Source organism: Ambystoma mexicanum, chromosome 2p (genome assembly GCF_040938575.1).
Source record: "Ambystoma mexicanum isolate Mex_15411 chromosome 2p, UKY_AmexF1_1, whole genome shotgun sequence".
In the NCBI taxonomy this organism is placed as follows: Eukaryota; Metazoa; Chordata; class Amphibia; order Caudata; family Ambystomatidae; genus Ambystoma; species Ambystoma mexicanum.
Window position 1 is genome coordinate 652,139,957 of NC_090923.1, and position 15,159 is coordinate 652,155,115.

Below are 15,159 nucleotides of genomic sequence, written 5' to 3' on the forward strand. Positions count from 1 at the left end.
TGCCTGATTTCCCTGCTGGACTCGACAAATGTGCTTTTTAGCAAAATGCATAGGCTCGAACAACAGCCTGAATCTAGTAACATTCTCAATGCTTCTCAAGCGGTGTTAAGAAAGGGATTTCCAACACTCAAAAACTGCTTTATATTGAATGATTTAGTGGAAAAGTATTGCAAGATCAGAGGGAGGAAAGTGTATGTCACTTTCTTTGATTTGGAAAAGGCGTTTGACTTCATAGATAGAAATATTGAAGGTCTTACATTTAATACAAGCCTGCTACTCGAATACTTATTCAGCCGTTTGCTTCCCCTTGGGGGGAGCTTTCACTCCACATTTATCAACTAACAAGTGTGTCAAACAAGGATGGTCACTGGCTCCTCCTATTTATTCTATTCTTATCAGATTTTAGTCCTAAATCATGTGGGTACAAAAATGCTTCCCCTACCCTACAGTGTCCTATAGATCACTTTTGTTCGTAGATGATTCAGCCCTCCTAGATTTAACAGTGGGAGGCTTTAAAAGAGTCTCGAGTGTGTAGAATGTTATTTTCGCATACATGTATTAACTTGAATATGAAAGAAATTAAACTTTTGGTCTTTAGGAAGGGGAAACATTACCATGCCTGGAAGGGTACAAAAATAGAGGAGGCAAGTTGTTTTTGTTATCTGGGTCTTACCTTTCATAGGACTGGAAATTGGGGCACTCATATTAAATCCAATGCTGAGAGAGCAACAGTCGGATGGGAGGATTATTGAGGTTTGATTATAAATTTGGTGCCTGCATTTTAGAGAAATGTCTGGAGGTTTACAGAGTTCAAGTGGGGGTCAATGTTATTGTACGGGAGGGAGATTTGGAGGTACTGCAACTGGCATAGGCACAGAATAAAATGTTGAAAATATGAACGGGCCAACCATCTGGCACACATAATAGTGCATTTAGTTTAGAATTTGGGGTGCCAAATATAGTCACATTGGCAAACCTGAACCTGGGTAAGTTCTTTCTGAAGATGGATGCTCTAGAATTAAAAACGCCAAATATTCAAAATGCACTGGCTGAGATAGTTAACCCAGAAGCAAAAAGGAAATATACATGGTACAATGAGGGGTGTGGCCTTTTAACTAGGTGGTGTTTACACATATTGAAGGATTTACTCCTACCTGATTTTAGAAAGAAGTTATTTTAGAAAGCTCTTCGTCACAACAGGGGGTTTGCTAAAGATTTCAAACAGGCGACACAAACACCTTGGTCTCGGCCTAGTATGTAGCGCCTAACTGAGGTGCTTTTCTCCTTATTTATGTGGATTCAATTTTGGGATGATACACCACTCATATCACACCCCCTTTTCAAATACCCTGAGTCACAATGCACCATGAACCAGGCAGGTTGGTCAAATGCAATATTTATTTATTTATTTATTTGAAATTCAAAAGAAATCGCACACTTTTTAATATGGGGCAGCTATCACCAATGGGGTGATGTTTCAATGAGAATGTGAGCAATGCACTGGGTTTGACTTTTTAGTGGAGCATACACAGCACAGCAGCATAGGAGCACTTTTTGATTTAGGACAGATAGCACCCAAGTTAGACTTTCCCCCTGCAATGTTCCGCCAACCCACCAATCATTTCGGAGTGGATACAAAGAAGCAGCACATACTCAGGAATAAGAATCTGAAAACAGAATCTAAATCTGACCTTCCCTCCCCAAATAAGAGAAAAACTGATTTTAAACCCCTTGCAACGTTGTGAAATGACACTCGGAAATGGATAAGTCAATAATGAATGGCTGTTAAAAACCTTGAAGCGAATACAATTCCTTACTTAAGCAACAATGCAAAGATCCTAACATTGACAAAGAATGTATTACCAAAAGCATACAGTTCAGAAATGAGTGGAAAGTTTAAAACACCTTGCAGTCAAATAGCATGTTTAAAATGTACACTTTTGCAACTCCCACCTAAAATTACCCAAACGGTTTTTAATAAAAACAGGTGAAATACACCGATTTGGAGTGCGTTTTTTTTGTTGAGGGATAGATATATATCACAGGTACCAAATGGAATTGAAGATAAGTCTTTAGCTGGTAAATTGAAAGTGGTATGCAAGATAGAAAAAGGCGCACTTTGAGTAAAATGAAGGGTGAAATTGGAAAGGAAATCAGTTTGTGAGAAGAACAGTTTTACTATAAACTAGATTTCATGGCTAAGAAAAGAGGAACGCCACCTGTGAATTCTCTAAGTTATGCTGCAGTTGTAACCCTTCACGCAGTGTACCCCTTTTCTTTAAGGAAAATTACTTTATTTAATCCAAATATCGCTAAGGACGTATGGTCTATGTAAGAGAGAAATGAAAAGAAAAGTAGCGCTAATGCTTGGAGATTAATGCCAAAATGCACAGAGAATTTGGACAGTGGGGCAAGTTATCAGGTTAGGGATAGAATGACTTATAGAGTGGGATACGGACAAGGCGAGACAAGGTATACTATGGATTTCTATGGGGTGACGAAATACTCACAATCCACCTTTATGTTTTGGGCTTTTTGGACAGTCAACCGGGTCTGGTCACTACACGGCAGGGCACCTGGCAAACAGCTGTGCGGTTCTGGTCACCGGCTGGCAAGAACTGGACGGGCAATTCTGGTCACTGGATACTAAAGGTCATCAGGGTAGCAGGATTGCAGCAGCATGCAGTGAGTGGCAGCAAGCCAGGCTGGATCAGGATGCCAAAGGTACCACACCTTCCCCTTTGTGAATGGGATATTTAGTGGGTGTTTTAGATTTGAGGCTTTGCTGGGAATGGGACCAGCACTGCTTGGGGTTTGCATTGGGCTCTGGAGTAGGATCAGAAATGCTTTGGCCTTGTAGTTTGAGTCTGGATCTGGAAGATGACGGAACAGGAACGCAGCGCAGGAAATCAGGAAGAGTGTGTGTCTAGAGTCTTGTCAGGGACCCTTATTTATAATGCATAATGACATCAAAGTATAGGCGGGGCAGGATTAACTAAGCACGCCTCTAAACTACTTGAATTGATCAGGGGTGCTAGTCTCCGCCTCACACTCAACTGGTTGGATTTCCAAGGGAATGATGTCAGATTTATGATGGGAGTTTTACAATGTCCAAAAACTCCCACATTACTTAAAATCCGATTTTGCCAAAAACATACATTTATACAATTTCAATCTCTTAGCAAATTATATACACTGGTTACATATTTTGTGCAGCACATATCAGTCCAATCCTCCAGTCTGTGGGACCTTGTTCCACCCTTCTGATATACTTTGGTAATTTTGAGCATGAAAGATTCGTCCTAAAATTCCAAAACTTTATACACAGATGCGAATTATCCCAAGGGATGTATGTACAAAAATTAATGTTTGCAACATTGATTCTTTTCTATTTATCCTCAATACTTTGCCCTTTCTGTCCCCAAGGTGTCAGTGACTTCTATCACATCTCAAAAGAAAGCACAACAATATAACTTTTAAACTGCCAAATTTTTACAATTTTTCAAAGTCTTGCTGCAGAGATAGAAGTCTTTAAAGTTTATTCCTGAAATAGTATTTGGGAACAAATGGCAATCCCTTTGTCCCAGGGTCATTTTTTTCTTTCCTTCAACTGCTGCCAACCGTCATTTCCTTCAGAGCATGGTGGGGGTTTCTTTTTGATTGAGGCTTTATTGCCCCTTCACACTTCAGACTCCCTTCCCTGGGAGCGTCACTGTCAGGGTCCCAGCAGAGACGAATGTCTGTTCAACCCCGTAATTATCAGCGGGCTGTTAGTATCTGCTGAGAGAGAGCCCTCCTTTTGGTGCCACCCCTCCAAGCAGAAAACCCGTTTTTCAACTTGCAACTCCAGCCACCACAGTTTTAACCTTTATTTTCTGATCTTAGATCCAGAATTAAAACAGGCCTGTTGCACAAAATAACCCATGTTATATAGTCTCACCAGCAACAAACCTCTTAATATTGCTAAATACTGGCAGGCTTTCATTCACCAGTGTACTGTTCCAACACACAGGCATTTGTTTTTCTTTAGTTTGCAAAGGCCCATTTTTATTTCTTTTTTTACACGTGGTGCAGCAGGCCTTCCTTCTTAAATTCATGGCTCAGCTAGTTAGAGTCTCTATCTGAACCGCTGAGTTTTGGATACTTTTGCAAAGAAAATTAACGAGTTTCCCATGTAAGGAAAAGTAAAGTTACTGGTTGATTATTTTTTTTTGGAGTGGGTGTGACATGACTTGTCATTTCAGAATCATGCCTGGTTTTGCTGAGGCACAGTGCGACACACAGGGCTTGGTAGGGCTTATTAATCACAGTGGCTTTAAGGAACAGAGGGAATTAGCGTCACAGCAGCATTTTTTTAAAGGTGAAAAAGGGTTTATTTTCAATGGAGATTTTGGCTTTTTCAGCAAAGCAACGCTGCTTTTTCCACTTTCTTCCTTTTGTTTATATCGAACCCCAATGGCAATCTCCTTCAATGGGCCCCCTTGTTCCATCCTGCCCGATGTGTGCTTTGGCAAGACGATGCAGCCATTTTTGGTTGTTGTTGCAAAATGCAGTTTTGAGCCATCACGCTCACAGGAGCCAGCGCAGCCATTTTGCTGTTTCTGTGCAAATGCAGCTTGGTGATGTGAGGAAATGCTGTTGAATGGGACAATATATCCCACAAAATGTATAGAGAAAAGGTGAGTGCTTTCGCTTCACTTAAGTTATATAAATCCACCTAGCTGTATTTGGATATGGAGGGAAATGCAGGATTAAATCACATGATTGTAGGAGAAGTATGTTGATGATTAGGCTCAACATGCTGCCACTAAATTACTACGGTCATTGGAAAAAGGGAGTCTTCATCTGCAAAATGTAATCGTAAAATTGGAGTTGATGAAGATCTTGGTCATTTTCTATTAATATGCAAGAAATACAGTGCTTTACGGAAGAAGTGGCCAAAACCACACTTCACAATGGCTAATTTAGATCCTACCAAGAAGCAGTGTCCCTAATAATGAATTATAGCGATGTGAATTTTATTTTGAATACAGTTAAGTATGTTCCTTCATTGGGAATTTCTAGCTAGAAGTCAGCCTCTTTAATTTTATCTGCTTGACACTACTATTTTATCTTATATGCATGAACCCCATGTTGTGATTGTGCGTCGTACTTTCCTCTATACGAGGATCGATTACTTGATTTATTTTTATGCTTTGTATGCTGTTAAAAGGGAAATCCTATATTATGGGATTTACTGTTTTTGTATATGTTACATGTATTGCATGTGGTTAATGGAGAAAGTGTGCCCTTGGTTTGGGTTTACAGGTGCTCAGGTTTGGTTGTAGATCTCGACCATGGAGGTGGGGTCAGTATCAGCATGTGAGTAGGCTGTTAGTGGTAGTAGCAAGGGGAGCAGGTTGGCTGAAGTGATGTTACGTGAGTTTCTCGAGAGGGAAGCCGGTGCTGGTTGGACCAAGATGTCCGATTGACTATCTTGGTAGTAGTGAATGTGATAACATTGTGGTCAGATCAGGGGCAGCGGGTGCTGCCTAGTATGTTGGTGTTGCAGTTGAGATCTGCTAACCAGTCTAATGTGCGACCTTTGTCGTGCGTAGGACTTAAGATGCGATGGGTGAAGCCTAGGGCTTCGATTGAGTTGGCTAGGGGGGTGCATGGGAATTGGATGGGTCATTGAGACCAAGGTCGACATCTCCCAAATGAATGATTTTAGAGGAGGGTTTGGTGTTGGTTGAGAGGAGTTGCACAATGTCTTCCACAAAGGAGAGTAGGGGGCCTGGAGGTCTGTAAATTAAGTGGATCGTAGGGGTGGCTGTAGCTGATGAAGATATTTTGACCAAGAGCAACTCGCCTGAGCAGATGGTTTAGTTGGGAATTTCTCTAATGAGTAGGAGATTTTTGGCAATAAAGGCTAATCCACCTCCTTTGGCTGCCTATCTGTTTTTGCTGAGAATAGTGTATCTGTCTGGGATGGCCAGAGAAAGAGACAGGCCAGAATCTGGATGCAGCCATGTTTCCGTGATGGGAGGAGATCAAGGTTGTTGCCGGTGATGAGGTCAGATATATTGAGGGCAAGGGCAGGGAGGGATCTGGCGTTTACGAGTGCATCATTGAGATGTGATGTGGCCTCCACTATTGTGCTGACAATGGGGGTAGGCTTATTGGATATGTGTGCTGGCATGGCGGTGATGGGTGGTATATTGCCTTTGCAGATGGTGTTGCTGTTGGTGGCAGTAGGCATCCGGCTTCTGGGGCCAGCGGATCTATGTGATCACTGCGGCCGTCATAATTATGATGGCCAAAAATGCACTTTTTTTTGTTTATATATTTTTTTTAATCCCCTTTACACCACATATATATGCGGGGGGAGACCCCCTGCAGCCCTCCCATATTAATATTATATCATATACCCCCAACATATATATGTGGTGTAAGGGGGGGTCTAAAACAAATTGCCATTTTCGACCGTCGTAATTGTGAGGGCGATATTTTGGCCCATTACCAGGGCCAGCCATATGATTTTGCATGCATAGGGCTGCAACAGATTCAACGGCTGTGGATTCAGAGAGGTCAGCAGGGGTTGCATATTGTAGGCGCTGCTCCTATCCACCCCGTGGGAACCTACCCGATTAGGTAGGTTAAGTCGTGGGTCTGTTGTTTTGGGGTTATGTTTGCGGCAAGAGGTTAGGGGAGCATGTTCTTCAGCTCTGGTAGTGAGGTGGGCTTTAACTCTAGATCTTAAGTGTGCATTCCCCTATGTGATCGGATGGGTGGTTGTTTGCACGTGCTGCCGATATGTAGCTAGGCGAGATGCTAGTCGCCTGTTCCGAATGTTAGCAGAGAATGGTTTGCGGAGGCTCCAGGTAGGCTTATGAACAGTGGCCTGTGAGTTGGAGATGGTGTGGAGTGGCCATGCCTTGGGCCGGAAGAGTGTCGGTGTGATGTTGTGCGAGTCAGGCATTGTGTGTGTGACATTTTTAGGGTGATTGTGTGTTTAAATGTGGTACCTGGCAGGTAGAACAGTCTGATTGTTCCCGTCTGCCAGTTATTTGTCAAGGCCAGACAATTGTAAAACCAGGCTTTATGTATAGGCCTTAGGTGGGGGCCATCATTGGCTGCTGGCTCACGTGCGATTTCAAGTGAAAAGGCTAAGTTGGCTTGTCAGGCCTGGCAGAGGTGGGCTCAGTGAAGGTAGGCTTAGTATGCTGGTGTGCAGCGAGCATTGACATAGTGAGACTTTAGTGTGATGCCGGTGGTATCTGGAGTGTCTAGGTACCTATAACAAGTGCAGTTACTGGCTAAATTGGGATTAGAGGCAGGATTGAAGGGGACTACATTCCATTTGCATAAGAAGATTTAGAGAACAACTGCTGTCTAATAGGTTCACATTTTGTAGTGGTGTAGTGCCTAGGCAGTGCATAAAGCGAAAGATGGTGGCATAGATTTGAGGACACCTACATTCGAAATCTACTGATGACCAATGTGACACATAAAACGAAAATGGGGGCATAGATTTGAGGACACCCAAATTCGAAATCTACTGATGACCAATGTGACACATAAAACGAAAATGGGAGCATAGATTTGAGGACACTCAAATTCGAGATCTACTGATGAGCAATATGACACATAAAACGAGAAAAACAAAAATGGGAGCATAGATATCAATTCTACTGAGAGGCACTGTATTTACATGATAGCAAGAAGATTAGATATCGATAGTATGCACTCTAGCAAGCGTTATACAGCTAGTTAGGCTTGATAGGGTTATGAGAGACAGCATGGTTGGCAGTGCATAGGAATAATAGTGGGGTCTTGTGAAAGTGGGGCACACCAAAAAGTCTGCAAGGGTAGCGGGGGTTGAGACAGCATGGAGGAGAGAGTGTTCCTGAAGGTGTCTTACTGGAGCAGTGGAGGAATCCGCAGAGACCTGTGGGGGCCAGGATGAATCGTAGAAGGGTTGCTGGGGAGCTGCACCCTGCTCCAACACGCTCGGACAGACTCAGACAAGAGCCTTTAGTGAGGGCCTTGTGTGGTGGGCTGACTTTCCGCCTGCCAGCTACGCTATTGGCTAGTGATGGGGACGTAAGCCAATCAGAGGAGTCACCCCCAAAGACGTGGAAGAGGCACTGTAGGTGCTGCAATGGTGGCAGCCATCTTGGGGCTGGAAGGCCAGAGCAGAAGCAAGCCCCAGCAGTGGGCAAAAGTGGACGGTTGGGCAAAGGGCCAGTCGAGGCACACGATTTTGGGCACACACATTCAGATCAAATGCCCCTATGGAGAGATGAGTGTGGAACAGGCATCCTCGCTGATGCGCCAGCAATAAGACCTCTCTACAGCATTGACAGGTTCATCAAAATACTAGTTAACTGTCTCCATCCCAGAGGCATCAATTGCTCATCCCTTTGCTGGCTTCATTCTTTTCTTTCAGACCGTGTTCAGGCGGTCTGATTTTCTCCATTTGCTTCCTCTGTCCACTCCTTCACTTACGATATACAACTGCTGTCACTTCACTTGAGCAATCAGGGTTAGGTTACTGCAACTCTTTTAGCTTGATCTCTCCTTTTCACACAATCCATCATCTAAAATGAATCCAGAATGCTGAAGTCTGATTGATCACCAATACCAATACACATTACCTCACACCAATTATTTGCTCCCTCCACTGGCTTTTTAAGACTCTTGGTATAGCTCAACAGCTCAGTTTTTGTGGCATCCCTTTTTAAAAAAAATACCACCACTCTTGGACTGGCAGACAATCTCTTTCTGTTCTTGCTGCCCATGAATACAATAAATTCCATCCCATCTTTGTTCTCTTTCTCACCATCTGTCCTTCTGCCACCATCTCAAAACCCATCTCGTCTTCTGTGCTTTGTAGTCTTTCCCCGCTCTCTGTTAGATGGACCCAGTACCAAGAGGCCTACTGGTGAACGTGCACTCTACAAGATTCTATAACATAACATGGTGAGGCAACAAGGGACGTGCACTCAAAAGGTCCAAATGTACAAGATGAAGTATCTCTGACGTGAAGAGTGAGTGTGTGTGTGAGTGTGCACGCAAGCCTGGGGATGGGCATTGGAGCAGAAAAAATGTTTGACCGGCACATGGCCTGTTTTGCAGGAACTTTTGGGCAAAGCCAATTTATGTTGGCTTGTTGTGTTATGTGAAAGAGGGTTTGCGATGGGGGAAGAGTACTACAATGGGATTGGTGGAGTACTACTACTGTGGCATGGAAATTTTGTACTTGCATTAAGGGAAAAGTCTACATGATGAGTGTTCTTACATGGGGAGGGATGGCATATTTCCTTACAGTGGCATGGCATTGTTTTACTGGTGTTAAGGTCAAAGGCAACATAATTGTTTTTACATGGGGTGCATTGGTGCAGCCCGCAAGGCAGTATTTTCTTACTGTCGCATGACATTTGTTTTACTGGCGTTGGGGCAAATACAACATGACTGTTCTTATATGGCGAGGGGGAGATTTGTTTACCTGGCAAGGGCATGCTTTTTTCCTATGGCACTGCTTTTATTTTTTGAAGGCAAAGCCAACAGGAGTATGTTCTTACATGGCGATACTGACATATACTGGAAGAGCCAGCATGAACATGTTTTGTTTTAGTATCATTACTGGCATTATGACAAAGCAAAAATGAGTATTTACTTACGTGGGAAAACGTTTTCTCTGGGGTCAACCCCCGAACTTCCCTTGATTGGTTTGCGCTCCCTCACTACACTGGTCGATCCTGCACATTCGCTTAGGGGCAGAACAAGCCCCCTTCCCTATGTGGGCTCCCATTAATGTGGGCCCTACTATATTATCACCAGGCCCCAGTTGTTAAACAATCCTGGCTACGCCTCTGGAGGCGGGGCTTTGAGAATGCTTTAAGTGAAACACAGAGGAGAGGAAACAGAGAAAGGAGCATCCCACCCAAAGCCACATTTGCCATTGAATTGAGTAATAATCCCTATAACTACAGTGCTTCAGAGTAATCTGAATTCGGCATGGTATAACAATGTGATATAATTATTGCTACATTAGACAATTGACAACAGACTCCATCCCACGCCTGCCCCCCCACACTTGAAGATCATGAGCACTGGGTGAGGGCGATTCCTAGCGAGTGTCACGTTTTCTCCCATGAAATGTTGACCAGATGTTGGCAGGGCTGCTTTTAGGGCAAGTATATTATAAGAAGATGCCTAAAGACAACCTATTGATCCTTAAATCAGCAAATGTGGCAAAATTGCCATGGAAGGAGCGGGTGGGTGGGGGGAGGGGAGGCTCAACTCGTCCTGGGAAACAAAAGTCTTTGCATCGGGCCTGGACGGGATCTAAAGCCTGATCTAAACAATAAAGAAGCTTCAGAAAAGGGATCTATTAAACCAGGGGGCACCAGAGGCTCGACAAAGCTTCATATACCTGAAAATGCAATCCTAGAATCCAAGAATAGACAGACACACGTTTTGATAAAAGAATAATTAAATTCACATATTGGGACACATATAGTGTGCACATACCCAGTGAGGTTAAGGCTTGGTGGATTTCTTTCATCACATTCCTGTACAGTTCCTTCTGCCATTCATGTAAAAGCTTCCACTCCTCTTCAGAAAAACAGGCCGAAACATCATGGAACACAACCTGTAAATCGACCAAAAAAGATCACATCCCTTAACACCAACCAGTCAGTGAAACCTAATATGGAGGTAGAAATATTGATCTAAGGGTGGCAGGGGGATTAATCATTTTCACATTCTTACGATCTACGTTTGGCAATAATGGAAAAACAGTGAACTGTGGATTTTAAAGAATCCGAAATAAGACACGCACGAATAAATTTGCAGATTGTACATTATTTGAGGAATTGCTTGATTAGATGCAGAGTTGCCACAACCCCAAAATACGTGCCTCCAAGCTGACGTCAGTATGCGCAGTTACCGTGAAAAATGATGACTGAATATATGGTAACCTGAACTGTTACTGAATCAGCCACGCTTTCTGAGGTTTCTGCGATAATAATAGATAGAAAATCTCCCTCAATGTATTTTTTTCCACTGCACGCGTGGTCTTATCAGAGAAAATCCTCTACTGCCCCCCTGTGCTTTTATATGAAACTAAGCAATTAACATTATTTTGGAAATCATACATATTCCGTGCTGTGAAGTAGTTGAGCACAAAAGGTACGTAGAGTGTCACGTTGAAACACTGTTAAATGGCTTTCACATATGTTTACATTTGATCTTTGCTTCTGCTGAGAGAATGTGTCAGAGCTGGATGGATATCTGCAAGGCACTTACGTAGGCGCGGACGTAAACCATGTTCCCAGGGCAACCAAACTCCGTGCGCAGAGGATACAAAATGACAGTAGTCTACGGTGTTAAGTTGGGAGGGGACGGGGGTTAGCGGGAGAACAAGGTCACAATGGGGCCACACCCCAAGTGGGGAGCGACAAAGGGATATTCTGAAACAGTCAATATTCGTGACCAAAGGGTTTTTTTCACCCGTTGGACCATATCGGTGATTGGCCTTTGCTGCTCGCAAATGCATCATTCATGATTTACAGTCAGTAACAGACAACGAACACATGCACAATACAAAACTCCAAACACATGCGCCTACTGTTTAAGGAAATGTTCAGTGTGGTGCACTGAGGTGCAAGTTTCAACTTCTTCGTACACTTTTATTTTAAAACAAAATCATTCCGGAATGGTTTCTTTTTAAAATAAAAGTATAGGAACAGTAAAACATGACTACAAAAATTAGAGGAGCACTGTCCCTGCCCACTTAGACCACTGGCTATTAGGTGGATCAGAAACTATTACGTCAGAGTACAGACGGGAGAAATGACATAAGAGGAAGGGCAGAAAGCCTGCAGTTGCTGTTTGGTTATTTGCCCCCCATTGACTGCCTATGTCCATTCCAAAGGCCAGTTCCACTTAGTTCCAGCCCTTTCCTGCCTAAAACACCTCCCCATGGATTGGAAACTCTTTGAGCTCACTTTAATCAAGCCTTACCATCATATTTTAGGTTCGAAGTGCCTGCCAATGTTTTTACAAAGCAGTCTTTTGTTCGGGACTTAATTGGATTTGTAAACAAGCTACTGATGTAATAAAAAGGTCTTAACCAGGTCTTCCTCCAGTCACTCGATTGATAAGCACTGTGCATGTCCTTCACTAAAGTCCTCTTAAAAAAAGCATTGGCAAAATCAACAGTTATGCATTTGCATGCAGGGCTATTAGATGCTGAGGTACTTGCACCATTTTGTACTTGCTACCATCAATGGCCAAGTAATACCACTACGGCAGTGCCAGGCAAGTGTCTTTCCAGTGCCAAAATGTTGGCATTGTGATGTATCCTGCCTCCTGCAGGTTCTGCCCTGGGCCAGTAATCACAAGGAACAGGAACCAGGCTGACCCAGGTAAGTGGAAAAGGAAACATGTTTATTTCTTCTTATGTTCCATAGTACAGGTAGTAAAGTAGGAGAGATAGTCATAGGCCTCCACCCTGGTTCCCTGCCCAGCTCCAAGTCCCCAACTGTAAGATGTGGAACTCCCAGGTGCCCCAACACTCTAAGCTCCACAGAACATTCCACAAGCCTCTGCACTCACACATGCAATCAACATAACATCCAGGATACCACACATTGCCAATGCTTGTTATAGCAATATGCATGTGGTTGCAGGCATCAAGATACTGCTGCAGTCTGTTTTCTCACATCAAATGAAATGTTCGGTCCTGGGTCCGATCATAACCCCCCCATGTCCCATCCTTCCTCGTTACAATATTTACTCACTAAGGCGATCCACTTTCCAGCAGAACCTTTTCTTAAAAATGCTGTTTTTCTTATTTTTTGTTTACCCCATCCCTCTCACAACTAGGGTGTAAAGCACCCACACCCCCTGTCACACAATCCTCCCGTTTTGCTTTCTGTCCTTCCGAACAATGAGTCCTGGAGAGGCTTGCTGGACCGGTCTCTTGTTTTCCCAAAATGTTGACCCTGCTGCTGAGCTTTGCAGGTTTGAGAATACTGTTCATTTAAACTCAGCCCTGGGCGGGCCTGGTGAGTATGGGGCCTCCATGGAGTTCCTGCTAGGCTGACCACGTATGGCTCTCGCTTGGCCAGCAAAGGGTGAGACGCAGGGTTTGAATGGAAGGAGTCAACTGTGCCATAGGTCTTTGGGGCCTACGCTTTGACCATGGCTTAAGAAGGGACTGCTGTGTGAGGATGTCTGGATTGCAAATGTCCGTCCAGGGAGCCGTGAGGTCACAGTGAGTAGGGGAGAATGACTGCTGTCCCTGTGTTATTCTCCATGTCTCATTTAAGTTGCCACTCTTCTGTGTATGAGGGTCTGGTGGTCCCTTGTTCTTGGGTTTGCAATCGGCAAGGCCTCTTGCATATTCTGCTGGGCTTTGCGATTTCTTTGTGTGGGTACCGGTGTAGGCGCAATGACTATGAAGTAGGGGTGTACTCGAAGTCCAGGTGGAGTAAGGGTTTCTTTAGAAGTTATGGCAGGGGGCACAGTGTTTAGTCTCTGCCTGTCATGTGAGGAATGCCGGTACGATATTGCTACAAAGGATGCAGTCCCTCCGATTGTGTGGTGGAACTTGTCTGCCTCAGCTAAGAGGCAGTGAGATTTCCTTGGGAAGGCAGGGGTAAGGGAGATTACAGGAAATCTGTCTAACTGGTGGCACAGGGCCAGAAAGGTTTGGCAGGAAACAAACCCCTTTTTTGCCACTCTATCTTGCTCCTCTAGAGTCACAGGGCTTGCAGACTGGTTCTGCGTTCACCCAAATGTCCAGGAGCGTGGCTCTAGATTCCCCAATTCCCCACACTAATATGTCTGTTGTTATCACAAGCTTCCTGTGGGGTCAGAGCTGAGATTTTGATTTGGAGGACCCCATTAGCGCTAGATGTAGTCCTTTGTCCAACCGCCCATGGTGTGTGGGGTTGGAGGCATGCTACAGGATACTTGCACACACAGTGTTGGGGCTGTATTTCCCCCACTTTCTTTTTATTTCAGCTATTCCCAGCTTTCAGAGCCTGCTGTATGTTGCCAGGGTGACTTTTTCAGATTATACGCTATCCAAAAGATGCCCCTACTCAGTTAGTCACGGCATTCGAAGAAGTGTGGATCCACTAGCATCACTGTGAATTGCAGCAAGGTATTTGGGGTGGGCTTGAGTGCTCTCTAGGTTCCGCCGCCTGCCATTCATCAGTTGCCAACCAGGGTCTTTGGTGACACATGGGGAACATGGTACCTTCCCTCCCCAGTTTAGGTGTTGACAGGTTTGACTGATATGAACTGCCTCTTGCCTGGACCGAATTGTGGGTCTCATGGTTGCACGTGAAGTAATTCTGGTGGTGTGCGAGTTTGGTGACCTTCTGGACATAGTCCTACCAGCAGTTGATTGGTCCTAGCAGGTACTGGTAACTAGTAAAATCTATGGTCATGGTCTTCTTGTGTTCATCTGCATCCTTTGGGTTGGGCTATGATACTCTGAGTTTCTGGAGATACCTGAGAGTTAAGGCATTTCCACCTGTGTCATGACATTGTCAGACCTGAACAGGTTATGACGGGTCTGCTTGTGGGCCATGGAAGGGGCAATTTCTGTATATTTATAGCCATGCTTTTCTAAGAGGGGGACCCAGCTGCCAATGTGACATGTGCAGAGATGGCCTGGATCGTTTGGTCAAATCCATGCTTCACCTCAGATGATAGATTGAGTGGCTACAGGTGCGGGCATTTAGTGTGGGCAGCCAGTTGTGACCTCAGTAAGGTGTAGGCTATGTTGGAATCGACTACTGTATTAGTTGAGGACACAGTTTTGGGCACTCCTGAGGGTCTTGCCTTTCTGTGGTTATGAAAAGGGGCTGCCGCCCCTCATTAAGTTCCTACCTTCTACCCAAAGAACACAGTGCGGGTGGGTGACTGGACACCCATTGTGTTGTATTATTGTTGCTCTCATTACAACCTTCGTTTTACTTGCTTTCCTTCTACAGCCACCCTATTGCGGCAGGAAGGTGCCTGCTTCCCCATTACAGACACGCTTGGCAGTCTTTCTTTTATGTTCTCTCCCTGAATGGGAGGGACCGACCATCTTTGAGCTCTTAGTCGAGCACTGGATTCACTGCAGCTCACACCGGCAGGTACAGCCTGCAT

General features: G+C 44.4%; 1 protein-coding gene across 1 annotated transcript in view; it reads right to left on the reverse strand.

Moving 5' to 3' along the window:
- Positions 1-15,159, reverse strand: part of LOC138566647 (zinc finger protein 684-like) — a 260,085-nt gene that overhangs the window by 198,375 nt on the left and 46,551 nt on the right. Inside the window, exon 2 of the mRNA XM_069644196.1 lies at positions 10,519-10,639. Coding sequence (XP_069500297.1) covers positions 10,519-10,639 — 121 coding nt within the window. The remainder of the gene's footprint in view (positions 1-10,518; positions 10,640-15,159) is intronic.